Source organism: Trachypithecus francoisi, unplaced genomic scaffold (assembly GCF_009764315.1).
Source record: "Trachypithecus francoisi isolate TF-2019V2 unplaced genomic scaffold, Tfra_2.0 Lachesis_group2, whole genome shotgun sequence".
Taxonomy (NCBI): Eukaryota; Metazoa; Chordata; class Mammalia; order Primates; family Cercopithecidae; genus Trachypithecus; species Trachypithecus francoisi.
The window spans coordinates 45,050,127-45,072,867 of NW_022681465.1; the positions used below are offsets into that span (position 1 = coordinate 45,050,127).

At 41.0% G+C, this 22,741-nt stretch overlaps 1 protein-coding gene across 1 annotated transcript in view; it reads right to left on the reverse strand.

Moving 5' to 3' along the window:
- Positions 1-220: 220 nt before the first annotated feature.
- Positions 221-22,741, reverse strand: part of ADGRV1 (adhesion G protein-coupled receptor V1) — a 544,806-nt gene continuing 522,285 nt past the window's right edge. Inside the window, 3 exon segments of the mRNA XM_033179148.1 lie at positions 221-663; positions 11,553-11,730; positions 14,980-15,171. Of these exon segments, the coding sequence (XP_033035039.1) occupies positions 545-663; positions 11,553-11,730; positions 14,980-15,171 (489 nt within the window). The 3' untranslated portion in view covers positions 221-544.

The following is a 22,741-nucleotide window of genomic DNA, read 5'->3' on the forward strand; positions in this document are numbered from 1 at the left end:
CCAAATTCAGTAATCCCATCAACATTTAGGTGCAGGATCATCAACAGACAGACCAGTTTACATTTTTCAGGAATTAAAGTCTTCTAGCTGCAGTGAAGTCTTGAATCTGGATCACTTGGATTCATGCAAGATGGCACAGGGTGCCTGTCATCACCTACATATAGAGTTAGCTTTTTTTGCCTATGTACAATGTTTCTTTATGAATAATGAAGCTGGATGATACCAAATAGATTCTATTGCTTTATTGAGCATTACTTTCATTAAACAATGTTAGCCATATAGGATGATTTAAAAAAACAACTAACATTCTCGGAATATGAACATCCTATTAACTGATACAAACTGACTCCATCTTTCTTATAGCAGTGAATTTTCAGGTCACACACAATCAGTAATTTATACTCCAAATACAACAATCACTTTTGTGTTAATCATCCAGTACAATTCACAGCTTCCTATTACACAGGTGGATGTACTTAGAGAGTTTTAGCACAAAAGCTGATACAAATATGAAAATGGGCTCAGTCAAATGGTTAGTGAGGTGCTAGAGGTGAGTGTCGGCGATGGGTATCCTCCTGAGCTCCACGATCTGAGAGTCAGTCAAGGTGCCCCCCTCCTGGCTGCCTTGACCAGATTCATTGTCACTGACACTGAGACCAGCACCTGCCACAGAAATAGAATGAACACAAAAATCCGAACTATTAATGCAGTGAATTCTTAAGAATCCATTTACATTAGGTCCAATTCTTTTTATTTCTATTATATTAGTAAAAAATAAGCTATACATTTAGAATAGATATTATTAATACCTAACAATTATGAAACTATCTTTTACGTTTCCTTTGATAGTTTTTTAAAATGTACAGATTAATTTCTAAAGACACGCATTTGGGTTCTCAATCTTTATTGTTTGTTTCCACGTGGTGGACAGGTGTAACCTATTACCAGAATATAATCTCTCAATTGGGGTCTCATCCAAATAGAAAACCAGTCAGGTTATTAGACTTTTTCACCAGTGGGGTAGGATTTGCTGTTACAAAACATATAGGCCCCGAGCTCATATGCACTGAGGTCCATCACTTGAGATTCAGTGTTGGGCAGTGATCTGAGAAGAAAGACAGGTATGTGAGAACACCTGGAGTCACACCAGTGCCCTGAAGACATTGGCTCTGAATGATTCATATCTGATCCTAAGATAAAAATAATTACATAACACAGTGCCAAAATAGATCCACACAGGAATTCCACCACAGCAGTTAACTACTGACAGTGCTCAGAATCTGTTTTGAGGAAGCTCCACTATTTGCTACTTTGTTTTGTTTTGTTTTTTACAACTCAGATAATTGAGAAAACTTAAAACTATGCTAGAGTAACACCTTGTTCTTTTCTTTTTCTTTCATATTTCTAGAGAACAATGTTCTTTTCTTTTGTAATACAGTTCAGAGGAACACATTAACTCTCATCCTCTCTACACACACACACAATGGGGATGTGGTCATAGGGCGTGCTGGATGAATCACCAGAGGTTACCAGGGCCAGCCCCACTAGATTCTGCAAACAAGGAGGAAAGTGAAAAGCCAGTTGCTTAGGCAGCTGGGATTTCCCTTTCTGAGATGAAGAAAAGGCAATTCTGCAGAGTTGACAGTTGTGGGAAAATGGTGAATTAGTTTAATCTTAGCCTATCTAGAGATGGAAGCCAGAGCCTACTACTAGTGACCTTCTAGCCAAGCCCTTCTTCTTCTGGGTCTCTGACCTTCGCACTCTCTCTGTTAAAGGCCACTGTTGAAACTCCACTTCCTCCTTTTGCTTCTGTGACATGGTACTTGCCCATCTCATCCTCTGATCTGCTGGCTCTTTCTAGACCTCTTCTGCTTTCTCATACATTTCCTCGTGCTGCATCATTTCTGGAGGCCTTGTCTTCTGCCCTGCCTCAAGGCCTGCAGGATCCTCTTGCCTGCATTCTCTCCTAATGTCTCACTAGGGTTTCCAAGCTCAGGACACGGAGCAGCAGGTCACTGCCTTTTCATACCACGTTCTTATTTTGGCACCTCTGCCTGGGGTGCTCTTCTCACTTCCCACCTCCTTCATGTGGCTGCCTCACTCTTCCTACCAGTATCAACTCTGCTACCCCTTGAAACAGGATGATTCTCTTCTTAAAATTTCTGACTCCCCCACTGGATTATGTCCTTCCTATCTTTGTCTCCTAGCTCATAGGACAGTGCTCAGTACACTGCAGGTGTTCAGTAAATGTCTGCTGAATGTAGTAATAAACTGTGCTCTGCATCCTAAGTCATGAACCTGCCTGTTCCATCTCATCTCCTGTTCTGTTCCCCTGGTCTGTTCTGTATTCCGCTGCCCTCTCCTTCTCAAGAACAAATGTTAGTTCCTATTGCCAGTTGCACTGAGTTGGGAACCTTCTGCTTTGGCTTTCAAACCAGTCCTTAATCTGTCTCTAGCCTATCAAATAGATGTATCCCAACCATTGCCTTTTGGAGAGCTTTCTCTGAAATTGATCAGGTCTCCTGATGCCCTGAATGCAGCATGTTAATTCCAGCCTGAGTGTCTTCCTGCCTGTCCATCAAGGCCCATCTCTAAACTTTTTACAGATACTTATTTTTCCATTTTATTAAAATAGGGAGCTGGAGGACATAAAATGTGAAAAGTTCTCGTCCCTGACAGAATCATTAATCACGTCCCCTTTATTCTCTCACATTGCCCAGATTTCGATGATAAATTTAATAATACTCCTATCTATAATGTATACATAAGCCATAAAGTAAAATGCTTAACACCCATAAACTCTTTTCTTCAAGAACCAGAATATTGCCAATGACAATGTATTTTTAAAAATTTAGTAAGTTGCTCGGCCGGGCGCGGTGGCTCAAGCCTGTAATCCCAGCACTTTGGGAGACCGAGGCGGGCGGATCACGAGGTCAGGAGGTCGAGACCATCCTGGCTAACACGGTGAAACCCCGTCTCTACTAAAAATACAAAAAATTAGCCGGGTGAGGTGGCGGGCGCCTGTAGTCCCAGCTACTCGGGAGGCTGAGGCAGGAGAATGGCGTGAACCCGGGAGGTGGAGCTTGCAGTGAGCCGAGATCGTGCCACTGCTCTCCAGCCTGGGCGACAGAGCGAGACTCCGTCTCAAAAAAAAAAAAAAAAAATTCAGTAAGTTGCTAAAATTTAACAATTTCGCATAAAAAAATCAGATTTCTGGTTTCTCTTGAAAAAACAAAAACAAAAAGAAACAAAAAACAAAACAAAACCAAAAGACAACCAGAAGATCAGGCAACACTGGGCCTGCATTTCTGCATTACAAAACAAACAAAAAACAACAACAAAAAAACCCATGGACCAGGCAGTCCTTCAGTTTATCTCTGTTTTCACCCAGCCCTCTTCAATCATTTATGGAATACCATAAATAATGCTTGGCCCCCGAAGGTAACATTTGTGTCTACTTCCAGGCCTTCGAAGGACAAATGGCCCATGTTTCTCTGCTGGGAACAGGAGAACTGTGTTATTTGGAAGAACCTCAGTGAATTGTAAGATAGTGGCCATTCTATAAGGAGGTTACCTTATAAGGCCCTGGAGCCTGTAGCAAGGAAGAGCTAAATATGGAAGCACTAGGGAGGAACAGAGAGGACCCCATGATTAGCCTCAGGGAAGACTAAGGCCAAATCATTTAACTAGTACCAACTCCCAGTGATTTCAGTGTCTGCCTGCTCTGGATCCCACTAGGAATACCATCATAAAGCGTGTGATGACACCTGGGACAAAGCACACTAGAAAGACAAGCTCTGCCTTATTGAAAGCATGCTGAGCTTGTTTAGCAACTCAAGATATGTAAGCAAGTTCTAGACTCCTCTTGAGTCACCACATCTACCTGACCCACCTCATCATCCTTTGCAGTTTCTTCCCAGTTCAAAGAAAGGCACAAATATTCAAATTCTCATCCCTCACTGAGACTCAGAAAAGGCATATATTACACACAAGTGTAAGAAGCCGAGACCTGGGAGCACAAACCAGGTCTCCCATCTCTTTGCAATTCATTAAATGATGTAGGTGGGTAGTTTGCAGTAAGTATCCTGATTTTCTGAAAGGTGTTTCCATGCTTAAATTTCAAACCAAAAGTTTAAGAAAAATCCAGCGACTGAGATAACAGGGACACTTTCCTTTGGCCAATAGACCAGGCAATCATAAAGGAACTAAAACTAATAATTTACATTCACCATGAGCTTCACCTTTTCTTAACATTTTAATATACTTTGGTTAGGATAGGGTGACTATCAGTCCTGTTTTATAGATGCAGGGACTGAGTGAGGATGAGAGATGCTAGGTGAGTGGCCCACATCAATGTGACAATGATCCAAAGACCATACCCCTTCCATCTTTTTCTGAGGAAAAAAATCAAAATCTTTCAAAATTCCACTTTTCCATTTTGATTCTCACCTAACTTTGTTTACTACACTGGGCTGCAGAATTTCTTGAAGTTAAATAAGTCATTGTGGTTTGATGTGATATCTTGCAAAGAGAAATTTATTGATGAGTTCTTGGAGAAGTTTGAGTATTTTGGGCCTTGATTCTGAATGTTTTCATTTGTGTTCAAGGACTTGTCATCTATTTTCTTCTAACTGAAAAATAAATCATGTCTAGGTTTCCGATAGGGAAATGTTTACCATGACATTGATGTCATCGGCCTGGGATAACACCGGGAAGCCAGGGGGCCGGGGATGGTGGGGAATCAGGTTAGTCATTCTGGGAGAAGCCCCTGCTGAAGAAAGACTCCTTTCTAAGCCCAATATGTTCTAAGCTTGACATTTTCAGGAATCTTGTCAACTTGGGATCAACACAGAAATGCCAGTACTCAAGGCACACCTTGTTAAGAATGTAAATAGAGACATTCCTTTCCATCCTACCCTCACCCTGAGTCTCTGTTCTAGTTTGCTTGGAACTTTCTCCTCTTCCCTAAAATGGAGGCTGTCCCAGGGTGACTGTTCCCACTCTCCTAAAGTCTTGGGGACACTGATGATACATTAGACAGCTCTATTTAAACAAACAAAAAACTAATAATCAGGATACCACTAGTCTAGAACTCAGTGTCTCACTTGCCTGTGGAAGTGCTGATGTACTTCAAGAACAAATAATTGAAAGACATTATGTCTTTTTTTTTTTTTTTTTTTTTTTGAGACAGAGTCTCGCTGTGTCACCCAGGCTGGAGTGCAGTGGCCAGATCTCAGCTCACTGCAAGCTCCGCCTCCCGGGTTCACGCCATTCTCCCGCCTCAGCCTCCGAGTAGCTGGGACTACAGGTGCCCACCACCACGTCCGGCTAATTTTTTTGTTTTTTTAGTAGAGACGGAGTTTCACCATGTTAGCCAGGATGGTCTTGATCTCATTATCTTGTCATCTTTTTTTTAGAGTGAAATGTGGATTTCTCATAGAAAGTCGAATATTTTAACTTAAAAATTAGAAATGTCAATAGTGTTTTTTTCTAAATTTTTAAAAATGTAATATGGCTAAAATTAGATTGAAAAAGAAGTCCATGACTGGTTTATGGGACAGGGCTTCTACTTTAGATCAAACCGTTTTAATATACTTGCCTTTAATATAAGTTTGAAGTATGCAACTAAGTATGCACTAACACAGTGGCTTCAAAAACATTGTCTTGCTCACATCAGAATTTATTTGCAGCTGTTAAACATGAATTTGGAGTCTGCTGACACATTTGTAAATGCTTGTAAAGAAGTGATGTTTTTTAATCTGGAAACTGACTACTTAAGCTTTCTCTTTTAGAGATATAGTTTTTCTCACGGTTAATCTTAACAATTAAAAAGAGAATGTCTTAGCTAAAGAGTGTTAGCTGTCCTGCTTGCCCCTTATTATGGCATTCTGACATTAAATTCTCTCTATTGCACTCAGTAAAGGCATTCTACCTACTGAATTAATACAAGCATTTTAGTATGTGCTTGAATATCTGAACATTATTCCTAACTGAAAGATGATGAATTCTAAGGGAGATTAAAAGGGCACAGGAAATAGTATCGGTGGCTATTGAGAGGCCTAGTCACTCTTCCTGAATCCCATCCATCCATCCATCCATCTAATATGGAGCATCAACTGAGATACTCAGCACTGTTACATATCCAGGGATACTGAGATGAATCCCGGTTTTTCAGAACATAAACTCTGGCCCAGGACTAGGCCAGATTCTTATTTCTACATGTTCATCTGGCCACCCTTCCTGCTTCTCTGTGGAATTTGCATTGGATGGACCATGCTTCCTATTCTTGTGACCTACTTACTCATTTGTGACTTATTAACCTCTGTCTTGATTCTTACATACTCTCCGACACATATTTTAGTGCAGGATATTAGGGTAAGGGAAGTACATAGAACAAACCTGATTAACAGGTGGTACAATTTGAGAAGGATAGACAAATCACTTTTCATCTGATACTACCACAGTGCCTGAAGTCCCACAATTAAAAATGAACTTTTTTCCACCTTGTAGGTTTTGGTTTTTAAGAGTTTTCTACTAAGATGTAAAAACCACAGAAAAAGCTTTTATCTTTTACCTGTTTATAGAAAACTTTATTATGAATGATGCTATAGCTAAGAAAGGAGGAGGTTAAAAAGAATGGCTGTTGAATGCCAAAGGCCCATTTTGCCTTCAATTTACAGTGTTCTCTAAGGTTGGCTGCAGATGTAAGGAGAGATTGGAGGCCTGCCAGAAAGCCTAGGACATGGGCAGAAATTGGTGGCTCACTGTCACATAATCTCAAGTAGAAAATTATCAGACACATGGTAGAAACTGTTATTTGAGAATATGGAAATCTTTGCAATGTAGGATTTTTATAGGTGAGAAGAGGTGGTTAACGATTTGGCTAAAGTCAGGGGTCAATGTGGGAGCTGGCGGCCCCTCCTCATAATCTAATGCTGCACATCACTCCAGGTCAATGCCTCTGCAGGATGTAAAGCACCTGCAGTAGAAGTCTTCAGGCTGGGATTCCTTTAACTTGTGGTACATGATGCCTTTTCAAGGAGTACAAGGTGGTATGGGAAGGACAGCTTTAAAGGAATACATTCCCAGATCTTGAATTTCCATATCTATTATTCTGATTAGTCTTTTTCATTTTTGACAATCATTTACCAAAACAGATGTTTCTGTTACTCATGTTGATTTGTTGAGCTGTACACTAGGAATAATTGTGATGGTCACAGTATAAAAGAAATTTTGAACACCTTAGAGTCTTATGGCCACAGAAAAAAATTAAGTTCTAATTTAAAAACATGTTCTGTTGGAGAGAAATATGAGTAAAATGAATTGTAAGTATGAAATATATTATAGTAGGATAAAATTCCATGGAGAAAGTAGAATGGAAATAAAATGTTCAAGGAGAAAAGAAAGAGATGTCAAATTTCCAATTATAAAAAAAAGCCTGTTCATTTATTTAAAAAACGAATAACTAGGTATTACATTGCTAAGGTAGTTAGCAAAGAGCCTTTGGGTTAGTTTAAAAAAATAATGTAAAATTTTTGTTTTCAAACACCAAAATGTATGATACAGTGGAAATTACATTATTTGATACTATTTAAACTGATTACGAAAAACTTTTTAAACATATGCAAAAGGCTCCATAGCTTTGACAAGTTGTTTAGGGGTTCAAATGAAAGAGACATGGAAGACCCACTGTTTCAGTACTTGACTTGGAGTAGGCCATAGTGAAGGTGGACCTGAGATAGATCAAGGTTTGCAAACTCAAATGTCCTAGTGGCCAAGGAGGTTTGCATAAACCAGTGACATGGGCCTAGTAGACACTAGAAAATGGAAGAGCTCATGTCCAAAGGGGCTGCTACTACTCAGTTCCAAGCAAGCAGTGCTGTGCTCGACTTCAAAGACTCTGTTGCTAGATTTTTCTAGAAATTCTACATTTTTGGAAAATCGCTCTAAATTTTTAATATTGGCTCAAAAAATGTTAAGATGTTATATGGATCAAGCACAGCACTTTGCTGGGCTGAATCTGGCCTTATGAGTCAATTATAACTGCTGTAGACAGAATGGCATGTAGACTGATCCTTTATTTGACCATATTCTAGGAGGGAAAGTGTCCAGTGGCTGATACTTGATTACTACGGTACTTTTTCTAAGAATATAGGGAACCAAGTGTTAGAGATTGTTATTTTGGTCTTTTAAAGTATTTATTTCCTAGTGAGTTCAGGGAACTCTAAAGGAATGCTGAACCAAATCTATAAGTAAGCAAGACATTCCTTACATTCTAGAACCGAATGCACTTCATAGTTGTTATATAAATATAAGATGTAACGTAATATAGATCTAATTTAATTATGTTCCAAGAATTCACTTTATGTTTCCGGTGTCATAACTTCAACAACTGATGACACTGTAGCAGTGAGGACATAATCTGCCCTGAGAACTACTTGTAGTCTGAAAGTCCCTTTTCAGCCCCGACTTTAAGGAACGTTTTATCCAGCCAATCATTTCTTCCTTCCTGAAACTCCTTCCTCTTTGGTTTTCTTTCTGAACTTGCTACAGTTTCTTTGTGAGACTGTCTTCTAATTCACTCTTCAAATGTTGGTATTTTCTATAATATTCTTGTTTCCCTTCCTTCTTCTCCCGTGACTTCCTCATCTCTTTTCCTTTCTTCTCTTCTCTCTCCTTCCATTCTCCCAGATCAACCTTTTTTCATCTTCATAGCTTCAAATATAGTCTCTGTGCTGATGCATTTCAAATCATTCTCTTTTACTCTGGTCCCTCACTTAAGATCCAAACCTGAATATGTAGGAGCCACCAGGCCTGATGTCCACATCTGAACTTATCAGTTTTCTCCTGCATGTTTGCTAAACCAAATCTATTTGTTTATTAGCATAAACAAACAAATGCTCTATATACTTTTCCTTCAGTCAGCCATCATGATGAGAAGCATGAGCTTTGGAAGACTGTCCCTCAGTTTTTCCTCAGCATTCCTCTTGTTGGGAAGCTCGTCTTCTCATTTTTATTTCCACTCTCTAGATTTGAGGCCTTAACCTCATTCTTTTGGAACACCGTAATAACCTCCCAACCTTTGTGATGTTGCTTGTAAATTTATTTCTTCATACTTTCATAAGAGTTATTTTGCCTCAAAACCAATAGGAACATGCCATTCCTTTCCTCCAAAGCCTACATGGCTCACTATGCTCTATAAAAGTCTCACTCCTTACCATGGCATCCAAATAGCATTTTAATATTACGCAAAGTATCAGTGAGTGTTCTGCTTCCCCAAAATGAATGTATTGCTAGTGTTCTGGAAAGACCAGGTTAAATTAAGCAAAATGGGTTTCCTTTGTCTAGAAGATTTCAGAGCTGCTAAAATGCTAATGTGAATTGTGAATCTCTGCAATTTCTCAAATACACTGGGTCAGGGATCCTCCCATTGAGGAATGACTATGAATAGCTAAGGGGGGAGGTATTTGCTGAAACCCAGCTGGGGAACTCTAGTAGACAATCGATGGTGCCGGCAAGCTACCTGTCAGGCCTGCCTTCTGCTGCCTGGCTTCTCTTACTCTCTGCCCCTGCCACAGCAGCACAGGTTCTAAAAGAGGCCACATGCCGTTAAGCCTCTGGGCTCCTGCTAATTCTATTCTCTCAGTTCCTAACGCCCTTTCCTCCATTCTTTACTTGCTTAAAACCTATACATCCTTCAAGAATTAATAGAGAATTTTTTGTTACCTCTTCATCTCCTCTGTCATTTATAACTCTCTCCATTACTTTATTCTTTCTTATGTCATGTTTGTGTGAATGCCTATTTTTCCTAGCAAACTCTAAGCTTCATTGTTCAAAATCATCCACTCACTCAGCATTCAACAATATCTAGCAAAGGTTATTCTAAGCACTAACGTGAGTGTAGGGTTGAGTTCTTATTCCTTTCTATAGTGATATGATTTGGCTGTGTCCCCACCCAAAATCTCATCTTGAACTGTAAGATTCAATTGTAATTGTACAATTCAATTATAATTGTAATTCTAGCCCCATATTCTCCACCTGTGGATGGCAGGACCAGGTGGAGGCAATTGGATCATGGGGGCGGTTTACCCTATGCTATTCTTGTGATAGTGAGTGAGTCTCACAAGATCTGATGGTTTTACAAGTGTCTGGCATTTCCCCTGCTTGCACTCACTCTGTCCTGCCACCGTGAAGAAGGTGCCTGCTTCTCCTTTGCCTTCCGCCATGATTGTATGTTTCCTGAAGCCTCCCCAGCCATGTGAGTCAATTAAACCTCTTTCCTTTATAAATTGCCCAGTCTCTGGTATTTCTTCATAGCAGTGTGAGAATGGACTAATACAGATCGGATTTGTCATTCTTAACAAAGCACTCGCAAGGTGGTTGTGGCACAGTGACTGAGAGCATGGTCTCAGGGTCAGGCGGCCTGCGACTGCTGCTTTGCACTGCTGCTATTTCTTAACTATGTAACCTTGGGAAGGTTGTAAAATATGATACGTGAAAATATGCTGTTATTCTTAGGCATTTTGGAGTATTTTCAAGATATAATGTAAACTTTTAACTTCAAAATAATGAAGAAAAATGTTTTAGCAAAGCAATATACTTTAGAACCAAACAATAAAACTATAAGATAGTAAAATGCACTTCCCAATAAATATTTCAATAACTTCCACCGGGCATGGACATATCTTCTTGCTCATGTGGATATCTTGAAATTAAAATGCACTGGGATTTTTATAGGTGTCAGTTCAAAATTTTTCTGACGAAAAGCGATTTTTAAACTGCATATTTGATTTGAAAACAACTCAAATTAGTTTATGGTTTTCTTTTAATGTTCAAAATAGAATTTCCCCAATAAAATATCCATTATATTTCTATTATGAATGCAGCTATCATTTAGACACACAGGAAAGAATGATATCCACTAACTGTTTCACCCAGGAGCGTGTGACCTTTAATCAGGCGGTTTTGTGGTCTTTTATTGCCTTAGCCTGTTTCTCGCATCATATGCTGATGAGTTGGGACCTTTAGAACTGTTTTCCTCTCATTCTATAAGAACTATTCACTGGGGTCTCAAAGTTGAGTGGGACTGAATATATAGGAGGGTCAAAGAATTATTGTATGTGATAGCCCTTGGAAATTATAGAACTATACCATGCTCATTATGTTGCCTTTGAAAGTTTCTGCTTCAAAGGCACTCCATAAGAAGGTCTCTTTGGCAGGCCAGAGGCAAAACTCCCTCAGTGAGATCCCTATCGACTGTCTATAGCAAACTTAATAGTATCTTGCTGTTCTAGCAAGATTCCAGGACAGGGATATTTACATTTAGCTAGAGTATGCCTTTTTTGAAAGCAAGTTGTAAATTATTTTTAGGTTGTCTTATATTTTGTGCCAAGAACAAAATATCCTAGAGTTTTCCTGGGATTAGGAATGGGTCATGAGAATCAGGATGTGCTAAGGGTGACTGAGTACTCTGCAACTTCATGGGAAGAAAATATAAATTGTAACATAGCAAGAGTGCCTACTTGTAATGTGGTTCATGGGTTCATACATACCAGTTTTCAATGCAAATATCAAATCATCAAACTCCTGGGACTCCTCATCAGCTATCAGTGACCCCTGGCCATATCCTCCAGAGGATGGGAACGTGGCTCCATTTTGTGGACTTGGCTTTAAATCAGGGCTGGCCTGACTGGCCTGTTGGAAGGATGCTCTCTCCCAGTCAGGTGGCACCTTTTTGGATTGGGATGGGGGAAAAAAAATCATAATATGAATGCATACACATTCACTATGAAACCCATATGAACAACTGATCTCTGCCTTTCCTTACAAAGACCTTGTTAAAGGGTGGTGGCACTGTTTTGAAACTAGACCTTTACTTATTTATAATTTTTTTTTTTTTTGTAGAGATGGAGTCTCACTACATTGCTCAGGCTGGTCTCAAATTCCTGGGCTCAAGAGATCCTGCCTCAACTTCTCAAAGTGCTATGATTACAGGTGTGAACCACCATGCCTGGCCTTAGATTTTGTTGGGAGGATTGCTTGATCCCAGGAGTTAGAGACCCACCTGGACAAGACGGTGAGACCTCCATATCTACAAAAAATTTTAAAATGTAAAAAATTAGCTGGGTGTGGTGGTGTGCATCTGTATTCCCAGCTACTCAGGAGGCTGAGGTGGGAGACTCACTTGAGTTCAGAAGTTCGAGGCTGCAGTGGGCTATGATCATGCCACTATGCTCCAGCCTGGGTGACAGAGAGATACCCTATCTCTACTAAAAAAACAAAAACAAAAACAAAACAACTTTAATTTTATCTTTATTCTTTAGAAAATTATGTCTCTCGGCCGGGCGCGGTGGCTCAAGCCTGTAATCCCAGCACTTTGGGAGGCCGAGACGGGCGGATCACGAGGTCAGGAGATCGAGACCATCCTGGCTAACACGGTGAAACCCCGTCTCTACTAAAAATACAAAAACTAGCCGGGCGAGGTGGCGGGCGCCTGTAGTCTCAGCTACTCGGGAGGCTGAGGCAGGAGAATGGCGTGAACCCGGGAGGCGGAGCTTGCAGTGAGCTGCGATCTGGCCACTGCACTCCAGTCCCGGCGACAGAGCGAGACTCCGCCTCAATAAAAAAAAAAAAAAAAAAATATGTCTCTCCCTGAGACAATTTAATCTGTGATTCTAAACAATGTCTCTATTTGAATTACTTGTAGATTTCTATGTTGTCATGTGTGGGGAATGAAAACTAATTTTTAACCCAATAAATACATTTTTGGGAAGATGTGTACAAAGAAAACTCTGTTAAAAAATATAAGAAATGCAGACGAATCCTCCTAATCCTTTATCTAAAATGCCACACAGGATTTTAAATATAGTAGGTATCTATAAAGACATACTAAATTGAGAAAAATACTTTCATAGCATTCCTCCTTGTTTTGGATTGAATGATTAAAAAGATAGCTCTATCCTGGAATGATTAAATGTATTTACATCCCTCTAGGTTACTGATAAACAATCCCTTAATCCTTCTTTCCTATACTTTCCCTTCTCTGCATGGCTTTTTAGAATGTCTCTGACAGCACCTCACTGACAGCTGAATCAAGGCCAATTCTAAGCCTGTGAGGAATGCAGAGCACACTTCAGGCTCTGCTGTTGCACAACTCCCAAATGAGCACCCAAGTGGTGGCTCTGGCCCAAGAATTGGACTGTTAACAGCTACTGCCCACCAGCATAGGGTGTTCTGAGAGACGGCAAAGACACTTCATTTCTGAGAACAGCGATCTGAGAACTTTAGAAATGAACTTGAGAGGAAAAGATGAACCTTAAAAAACTTCACTCGGAAGTTGAACATCTAGACCAGCAGTGTCCAATAAAACTTTCTGCAGTGATACAAATGTGTTATATCTGTGTTCTCCAATATGGCAGCTACCAAACACATGTGGCTGTTGAGCACTTAAAATGTGGTGAGGGTGAATGATAAACTGACTCTTTAATGTTGCCTAATTTTAGTTTAAATTTAAATAGCCACATGCAGCTAATGGTTATTGTATTGGACAGTTCAGATCTAAACAAATGCTAGACTGAGCAACCATTCAAAAAAATTTTAAGATTCATTTCTGAATTATTGATTCTAAAATATCCCTGTTTCCATTGGACCTGCTGTGATGAAATAAGTCTATTTTAAGAACTTTGGGGATAGAGAAATCATACTAGATTTCCAAAAATTTAAGAATACTAAAGATATAGCTTGATTTTTAAAAACTGTACTTGAACTAATTCCTTTTATAACTGAAATTTTGATCAAAATCCTTTGATCAAAATCCTTCATTTCTTTCACCCCCAGCACGTGACAACCACCTTTCTACTCTGTTTCTGTTACTAGTTAATAATTCTGTAAATTAAAATTTCTCATTAAAACTAAAAATATATATAGTACTTGAATTGTGAATATTTACCTTAATTTTAACCTAACATAAGTAAAATTACTTTCCATATTGCTACGAAGGACAAAAGTTATCTCTGGACAGGTAAGTTATCAGTCTGTTGATCTATCTATCTACCTATCTCTCCATCCATCTATCTATTAATATAAACTGTTACCTTTTCAGACAGATGTACCTTCATTTCCTGCCATTTTTTCAGGAAGTAAACACAAATACTGTTTTCCTTGGCTCCTTAATATAAAGAGCGCAATACGAGCTCATAAAAAAATGGTAACCAAGCACATCTTGGACACTGCAGAAATTTTTAGAGGCCTTTGTTACTATCTCCTCCTGGCCAGAGGAATTCAGGAATGTTTTAAAATGTGAGCAGTGCCCCAGTGCTGGGGGCAGCATTACTGACAAGCTGGTGGCAATGGGATTCATGCACAGGAAATAAAAATGATGTGGACAGAATGCAGAGAGCAGTGGGAGGTAGATTTTTACAGAGGAAATCCTGGCTAGATTTTCCAATAGTGCTGCAGAAGCACTCTTCTGAGCTTTTTTTCTAAAATATTTTCTAGTACGTAAACTGAAAAGAGGTTTGGCTTAATTTCTTTTTTCTGTTTGTTGGGATTGAGGTCGTGAGTTGGAATCAGTGAAGGAAGAGAGCTATGAAAGTGTTTTTAGGAAAAATAGCATCTTAAGAACCATTTCCTTGGCAGACCCAGTCACTGGCATGTCAAATTAGAAAGATTTTCAAGAAAGAAATGTCAAATTATACTCTATCTGATTTCCGAATACAAACTGCTGGTCAGTCTAGCTCACAGGGTGAGGAAGAGAAAGAATTAGATAATGGGTGTGATGCTGCAGTAAGGAAATCAAGTACCATAGGTTAGAAGATGTTAGTAGGTAAGATTTAAAAATCACCTAGTGTCATTCATCTTGTACTCTTTACGAGGTAGAGAGCCTGTCAATGAGACAGACAGAGAGAGACAGACAGACAGACACAGAGAGAGACAAACAGACAGAGACAGAGACAGAATGAAAGGGCAAGGGCAGACAACCTCCTCCATAGCACTGATGAGATTCTGAGTGGATTTGCTGATTTCCCCTCCAGCAGGAGGCATTCCACTCCCGGGCGTGAAAAAGGCTGTGCTGGGTCCAGGATGCCCATTCATTTCCACAGTGTAACTGGCCTTCATAGGGCAACACGTTTGGTTGTGTAAAATGAAATAAACCACGAAAACATAAAGTCCCTGAAAAAAAAAAAAAAGAACATCAGCATGTCAAAGGCAGTCCTGCTATCGTAGCTGAAGAATAAGCATGGTTGTATTGGTCCATTCTCATGCTGCTATGAAGAAATACTCAAGACCGGGTAATTTGTTTTTCTTTTCTTTTTTCTTTTTTTTTTTTTTTGAGATGGAGTTTCATTCTGTCACCCAGGCTGGAGTGCAGTGGCACAATCTTGGCTCACTGAACCTCTGCCTCCTGGGTTCAAGTGATTCTCCTGCCTCAGTCTCCCGAGTAGCTGGGACCTCAGATGTGTGCCACCACACCTGGCTAATTTTTATATTTTTAGTAGAGACAGAGTTTCATTATGTTGGCCAGGCTGGTCTTGAACTCCTGACCTCATGTGATCCACTCACCTTGGCCTCACAAAGTGCTGGGATTACAGGCGTGAGCCACTGTGCCCAGCCAAGACTGGGTAATTTATAAAGAAAGAACTTTAATTGACTCAGTTTCACATGACTGGGGAGGCCTCAAGAAACTTGTAATCATGGTGGAAGGCACCTCTTCATAGGGTGGCAGGAGAAACAATGAGTGCAAGGAGGGGAAATGCCAGACACTTATAAAACCATCAGATCTCATGAGACTCACTAATAATCATGAGAACAGCATGGAGAAAACTGCCTCCATGATCCAATTATTTCCACCTGGTCCTGCCCTTGACACGTGGGGATTATTATAATTCAAGGTGAGATGTGGAGAACACAGAGCCAAACCATATCATTCCGCCCCTGGGCACTCCCAAATCTCATTTCCTCACATTGTAAAACACAATCATGTCCTTCCAACGATCCCCCAAAGTCTTAACTCATTCCAGCATGAACCCAAAAGTCCAACTCCAAAGTCTCATCTGAGACAAGGCAAGTCCCTTCCACCTCTGAGCCTGTAAAATCAAAAAGCAAGTTAGTTGCTTCCTAGATACAATGGGGATACAGACATTGCGTAAATACACCCATTCCAAATGTGAGTAATTGGTCAAAACAAAGGGGCTACAGACTCCATGCAAGTCCAAAATCCAATAAGGCAGTCATTAATCCTTAAAGTTGCAAAATTATCTTTGACTCTATGTCTTACATCCAGGTTCATGCTGATGCAAGAGGTGGGTTCCCACGGCCTTGGACAGCTCCACCTCTGTGGCTTTGCACATTACAGACCCCCTCCCAGCTGCTTTCACAGGCTGGGCTTTGTGTGTCTGTGGCTTTTCCAGGTGTACGGTGCATACTGTTTGTGGATAAACCATTCTGGGATCTAGAAGATGGTGGGCCTCTTCTCACTGAGGCAGTGCCCCAGTGGGGACTCTGTGTGGGGGCTCCAACCCCAAATTTCCCTTCTGCATTGCCCTACCAGAGGTTCTTTATGAGGGCGCCACCCCTGCAGCAAACTTCTGCCTGGGTGTCCAGGCATTTCCATACACCCTCTGAAATCTAGGCAGAGGTTCCCAAACTCAATTCTTGCCTTCTGCATACCCACAGGACCAGCAACATGTGGAAGCTGCCAAGGCTGGGGGCTTGCACCCTCTGATGCAATAGCCTGAGATGTACCTTGGCCCCTTTTAGTCATGACTGGAGCAGCTAGGACACATGGCACACAGCAGGAAGGCCCTGGACCAGGTCCAGGATACCATTTTTCTCTCACAGGCCTCTGGGCCTGTGATGGGAGGGGCTGCAGTGAAGGTCTCTAGCATGCCCTGGAGATATTTTCCCCATTGTCTTGGCGATTAACATTTGGCTCCTCATTACTTATGCAAATTTCTGCAGGTGGCTCGAATTTCTCCCCAGAAAATGGGTTTTTCTTTTCTACTGCATCGTCAGGCTGCAAATTTTCCAAACTTTTATGCTTTGTCATGTCTTGAATGCTTTGCTGCTTAGAAATTTCTTCCACCAGATAATCTAAATTAACTCTCTCAAGTTCAAAAGTTTCACAGATTTCTAGGGAGGGGGTAAAATGATACCAGTCTTTTTCTTAAAGCATAGCAAGGTCACCTTCACTCCAGTGCCCGACAAGTTCCTTGTCTGTATCTGAGACCACCTCTGCCTGGACTTCATTGTCCTCATCACTATCAGCATTTTGGTCAAAGCTATTCAACAAATCTCTAGGAAGTTCCACACTTTTCTACATTTTCCTGTCTTGTTCTGAGCCCTCCAAACTGTTCCAACCTCTGCCTATTACCCAGTTCCAAGGGTGCTTCCACATTTTTGGATAGCTTTATAGCAGCACCCTACTCTCTGAGGTACCCATTTACTGTATTAGTCTGTTCTCACACTGCTATAAAGAAATACCTGAGACTGGGTAATTTATAAAGAAAAGAGGTTTAATTGACTCAGTTCCACATAGCTGGGGAGGCCTCAGAAAACTTACAATTATGGCAGAAGACACCTCTTCACAGAGAGGCAGGAAAGAGAACGGGTGCAAGCAGGAGAAATGCTAGATGCATATGAAACCATCAGATCTAATGAGACACACTCACTATCATGAGAACAGCATGGTAAACTGCCCCCATGATCCAACTACTTCCATCTTGTCCTGCCCTTGACACATGGGGATTATTACAATCCAAGGTGAGATTTGGGTGGGGACACAGAACTAAACCATACCAATGGTTGAAAGCATCACTGATTTTCCACAAGCATTCTTCAAATTCTACTAAAGGCTGAGAATTTACAGAACATGTTAGGAGTCTAGCAAGCGACCATGGCAAATTTTGAATGTCACAAAAAATTTAGTCAATGTAATTTAGGAAAACTGACCTCTCACTAACAAATCTTTGTGTTTTTTTTTTGTTTTTTTTTTTTTTGAGACAAGGTTTTGCTCTGTCACCCAGACTGGAGTTCAGTTGGAGTGCAGTGGTGCAATCCCAGCAGTGGTGCTACCTGCCTCCTGGGCTCAAGTGATACTCCTACCTTAGTTTCCCCTGTAGCTGGTACCACGGGCATGTTTCACCATGCTCGGCTGGTTTTCTATTTTTATTTTTTGTACAGATGGTGTTTTGCCATGTTGCCCAGGCTGGTCCTGAATTTCTGAGCTCATGAGATATGCCCACCTTGGCCTCCCACAGGGCTGGGATTACAGGTGCAAGACACCATGCCCTCAAGTTCTTCTCTTGGTAAAAACTTAAGTGAAGCTGAAATCTAGCTCTATTAATACATGAAAACAGAATTGCAGAGGTATATCTGATTAGCCATGTACATTTTGTTTTAGAAAGGAAACTTCTTTCCTTCCAAAAAAGTACCATATTTTCCCATCTATTTCACTTATTTCCATTTTTTTCTTAGCAAAATGCTTAAACTGGGGTACTAATAGTGATCCATTCACATTGTAGATTTCTGGAAGAGCAACATTAATCAAGCCTCCTGATTTCATTTGTATATCTCACCTACTTATCTCATTTGAAAATAGAATCACTGGGTAGGTACTCAGAGGAATTCAGTAGATTGCTTAATATTTGGCATGCCTTGCCTCACAGTAAATGCTACATAAGGATAAAGCTAACGCTAATGCGTGCATTCTTAAAGAGCTGCTGGCCCTTTAAATTCTTTTGCGACCCAGTCAAATTCTTGACAATTGCTCTGCTTTTGTCACAGACAGCAACTCAAAATTTGTATTGCTGTTCCTGACATTGCCTACACCGGCTCTCCTTCATGGTCTCTACAAAGGATCTATTGTATACTTCTAATGGTGTGTCTATAAAGCTTGGTAATTGTGACCTTTATGCTCAGCCAATAAAATATGTTAAATTGTGCTTCTTGTATCTATTCATCCTGGTGCTTATGTTTCGGAAGCAAGTAAAAATCTCAAATAGTTACTAAAATTATTAAATTAATACATAAAAATAAAAGCAAGGCATTCAGCTTATTAAAGAAAAAAATGAGTTAACATCAAGATTTTTCAGAACACATGAATAACTATCTTCATGTTGTGAAAAACGGCATTCTCCCATGGTTCCTAACATTTCTGGGAGTGTAGAAGCAATAATTTTCTTGTGGGCCTGAAACTTACATCTGTTGATATAATCATAAAAAGTCTGTTAGAAAATACCCAGGACCTAAGAATTACAAACAACTTTTATAAAAGTGACATTAGAGGGCAATGCTCAAGGTATGTCGGCTGGCGTTTGATTTCTGCTGCCATTTCTGGAATACTATTATAATTTAGTCCTTTCTCCCCTTTCTACTCGAACGATCCCTGCTTGGGCATCTAATCTGTATTGTTAAAAAATACATTTTAAAATCAGTGGTTTATCTGCTAAAAATACTTTTAAGTGTAACTGCTCTAACCATGATAGAAAAGTAAACAAACATGTGTGTTTCCCTTTGAATTAGAGTTGTTTTTTTTTGGAAACAATAATAATATTCTAAATTGTGTATGATAATAAGTGAATTAGTTTCATGTGCAAAGGACATCATGAACATTAGCAGAAACAAATCTTCCTGAAAATACACACACACATCCAAAATTTTTCTTGTACAATAAACTTCTCACATGGGTATGACCTAATTACATTGGCTACAGCAATAGACAAAACAGGAAAAAAATAAAACTGTCAGCCTTAAAAATTGTACAAATGTTACTGATTTATTTCAGGATTTCTCTCAGTGTTGTGAAGTGATAGGGTAAAATCTAGATCGGGAAACAAAATCCATGCTTTAAAATCCATCTCTAAGGACCCATTTGTTAAAACAGTGTATTCTCCCTCTTGTTTGTTTTTATATCTAGCCTTTTTTGCTTCAGGAAAGGATCTGCCTGCTGAAATTAACTTGCATGTGAAAGCTGCATCTTTTTTTCTTAAAAGCATAGAAATATACAGTAAATATTGTGAATCTTTGAGATGGGCTGCAGTAAACACAAATGCTTAAAATGGAAAGAAAAGAATGTTTAAATGCGTATCGTATGACATTTGCCTGTGTCCAGCCCAAGCTGGGCAAATATAGAAAATGAACTTTCATTATCCAAAGTACTCAGCTGTGGAGGTTTCTGACCTCAGGATAAAAACAAGTCCCCATTCCAAACACTGCATGTTAAATCTCAGGCTCCCTTTTGTATGCCAGTCTGTGAAAGAATTATAAGAGAATCTGGATTCTCAATTATTTAATCCAATATTGCTGATCACCCACTATGTGCATTGCCAAGCACTGAGATGTAAATATAAAATATTTGGCTCCCAACCTCAAGTTACTCACAAATACAATAGCTTACAATATAACAGCTTAACTGTTTTAGAAGCAGGACCTATATGATCCATCTGTTCTTCCTATTCTTTACCTAGTGAAAGCTTACAGGGAAGGGAATTCTTTCTATTCATTATGATTTTGATTATTTTGTTGGTTCTCCTACTACAATCATAAAAAATGCTTTCAAAAGTCTTTAGTTAGATTGGGCGTGGTGGCTCATGCCTGTAATCCCAATGACTTGGGAGACCAAGATGGGAAGATCACTTGAGACCAGGAGTTTGAGACTAGCCTGGGCAACCTAGAGACCCCATCTCTACAAAAAATAAAAAAGAAATTAGCCAGGCATGGTAGCACACACCTGCTATCCCAGCTACTTAGGATGCTAAGCAGGAGGATTGCCTGAGCCGAAGAGGCTGAGGCTGCAGTGAGCCATGTTTGCATCACTGCATTGCAGCCTGGGTAACAGAGCCAGAACCTGCCTCTAAAAACAAACAAGAAAATATCTTCAGTAATATCTGGATTGACCATACACACTATTGATGGTAGCAATGGTCCATCTGGAGTGGCTGCTGTGGAGAAGCTGGCTGCAAAAGGGGAGGTACGGCTGGGCTTTGAACTCCCTAGAGCTGGTGAGGGCTGGCGGAAGGCAGGAGCCCTGACCTTCTGGGTGCCACTGCAGCCACCCAAGCTGCAGCTGCAGACCTAGGCATATCTGCACTCTCAAGGGCCCAGGAAGCCCCCTGCTGCCCCTTCAGGCTCAGAAGTGCCTGCTCCCACTGCCTGGCCTCTCCACACTCCCAGTGCCTGCTCCAATCTCAGAGCAAAGTTGAGGCCAAGCTCAGGCACAGTTGCAACCCAGCCAGGTATGCACACACTCAGGGCAGCACTGACATACTATCCCCCTGCTGCCTTGACCCCTTCCACACTTAGAATGCCAATGAACATGGGAGGGAGGCTGAGTGGGGCTGAGGGCAGCTTAGCACTGGCCTGAAGGCACCCCTCTGTACAAATGGCCTGGGCATCATGAACAGTGGCAGCAGGCAGACAGGCTCTGGAGTAGACGGGGAAGGTCCCTGGTGAGGCCCCAACTTTAAGCTGGGGAAGGCCTGAAGCCTGGGAACCAGGCTGTCAGTCCTGCAAACTGGAGTGGGAACTTATGGTGCTTTTTCTAGACCTGCCCATGACCACCCATGAACCAATCAGCATGCACTTCCTCCCTCTGAAGCCCATAAAAACTCCAGACTCAGCCAGACTTGAGCACTTGATGGGATGACCTGCCTGTGGAAATAAGCTACCTACTTTGTTTTTTCCTCTCTGCTGAGAGCTGAGCAGACGCAGGGACGACCAGCTGCGGAGAGGAGCACTGTGAGTCTCCTCTGAGCTCTCCCACTCAATAAAGCTCCTCTTCACCTTTCTCACCTTCCACTTGTCTGCATACCTCCTTCTACCTGGGCATGGGATGAGAACTTGGAATGTGCCGAATGGCAGGGCTGAAAGAGCTGTAACACAAACAGGGCTGAAACACACCACCTCCTTGCCATATTGCAGGCAACAAGGAAAGAAGAGCTGTGGCTCCTTGGGGATCCCAGACCTAGGAGTGCCCCAAGCCAGGGCAGTGACACCTTCTTTGGGGCTCTGCAGTTCCTGGCATTTCCAAGCTTCTGGGCATGACCATGTTCCCTGGTGCCAGCCATGGAAGCTACTTGTGGGATGCCTAGTCCAGCCACAGCCTCACAGAGAGCCAGTGCCTGTGGCGGTGTCTGGAGCTGCCGGTTCCACCACTGTGTGCAGTGGCCAGACCCCATACTTGCTCATTCACACACCCCTCACCACTCCACTCGCCCTCGGCAGGCATGGGATCCAGGCCAGTAGCATGAGCTAAGTGCAGTCTGCCAGGCTGAGCAGGCCCAGTGGGCCTGAGCAAAACTCAGACAAAGGCATCACTGGCCACAGAGGTTTCTAGCTGGCAAAGTGAAACTCCAAGGATCCCGTAACACTATGACCAATTCTGTATTTGTTTGATTCAAGAATTTAAACTTATTAGCAAACATTCAGTGAGACACAAATGAAATCATAATAGTCTAAAGGAGTTAATAAATGTTCTTGACATCATCAAGGAGTAAAATAAGTACAGGAGATACTGGGCGATTATCTCAAAAATTTTTATCAGTTCCATATGAGATAGGAAAGAATCAATATTACCATTGCATAAATTTAACCAGGAAGTGGAGTGGGAAGAAGTGGTTAAAACAGCAGAGATTAAGCTGGGCTTTACACTCTTTTGAGACCTTTTTACAAGTTCTCTAAGGTTCAACAACTCCTAGTTGAGAGACATCTTCAGGTTTCAGATGAGTTCTCCAAATCAATGTGG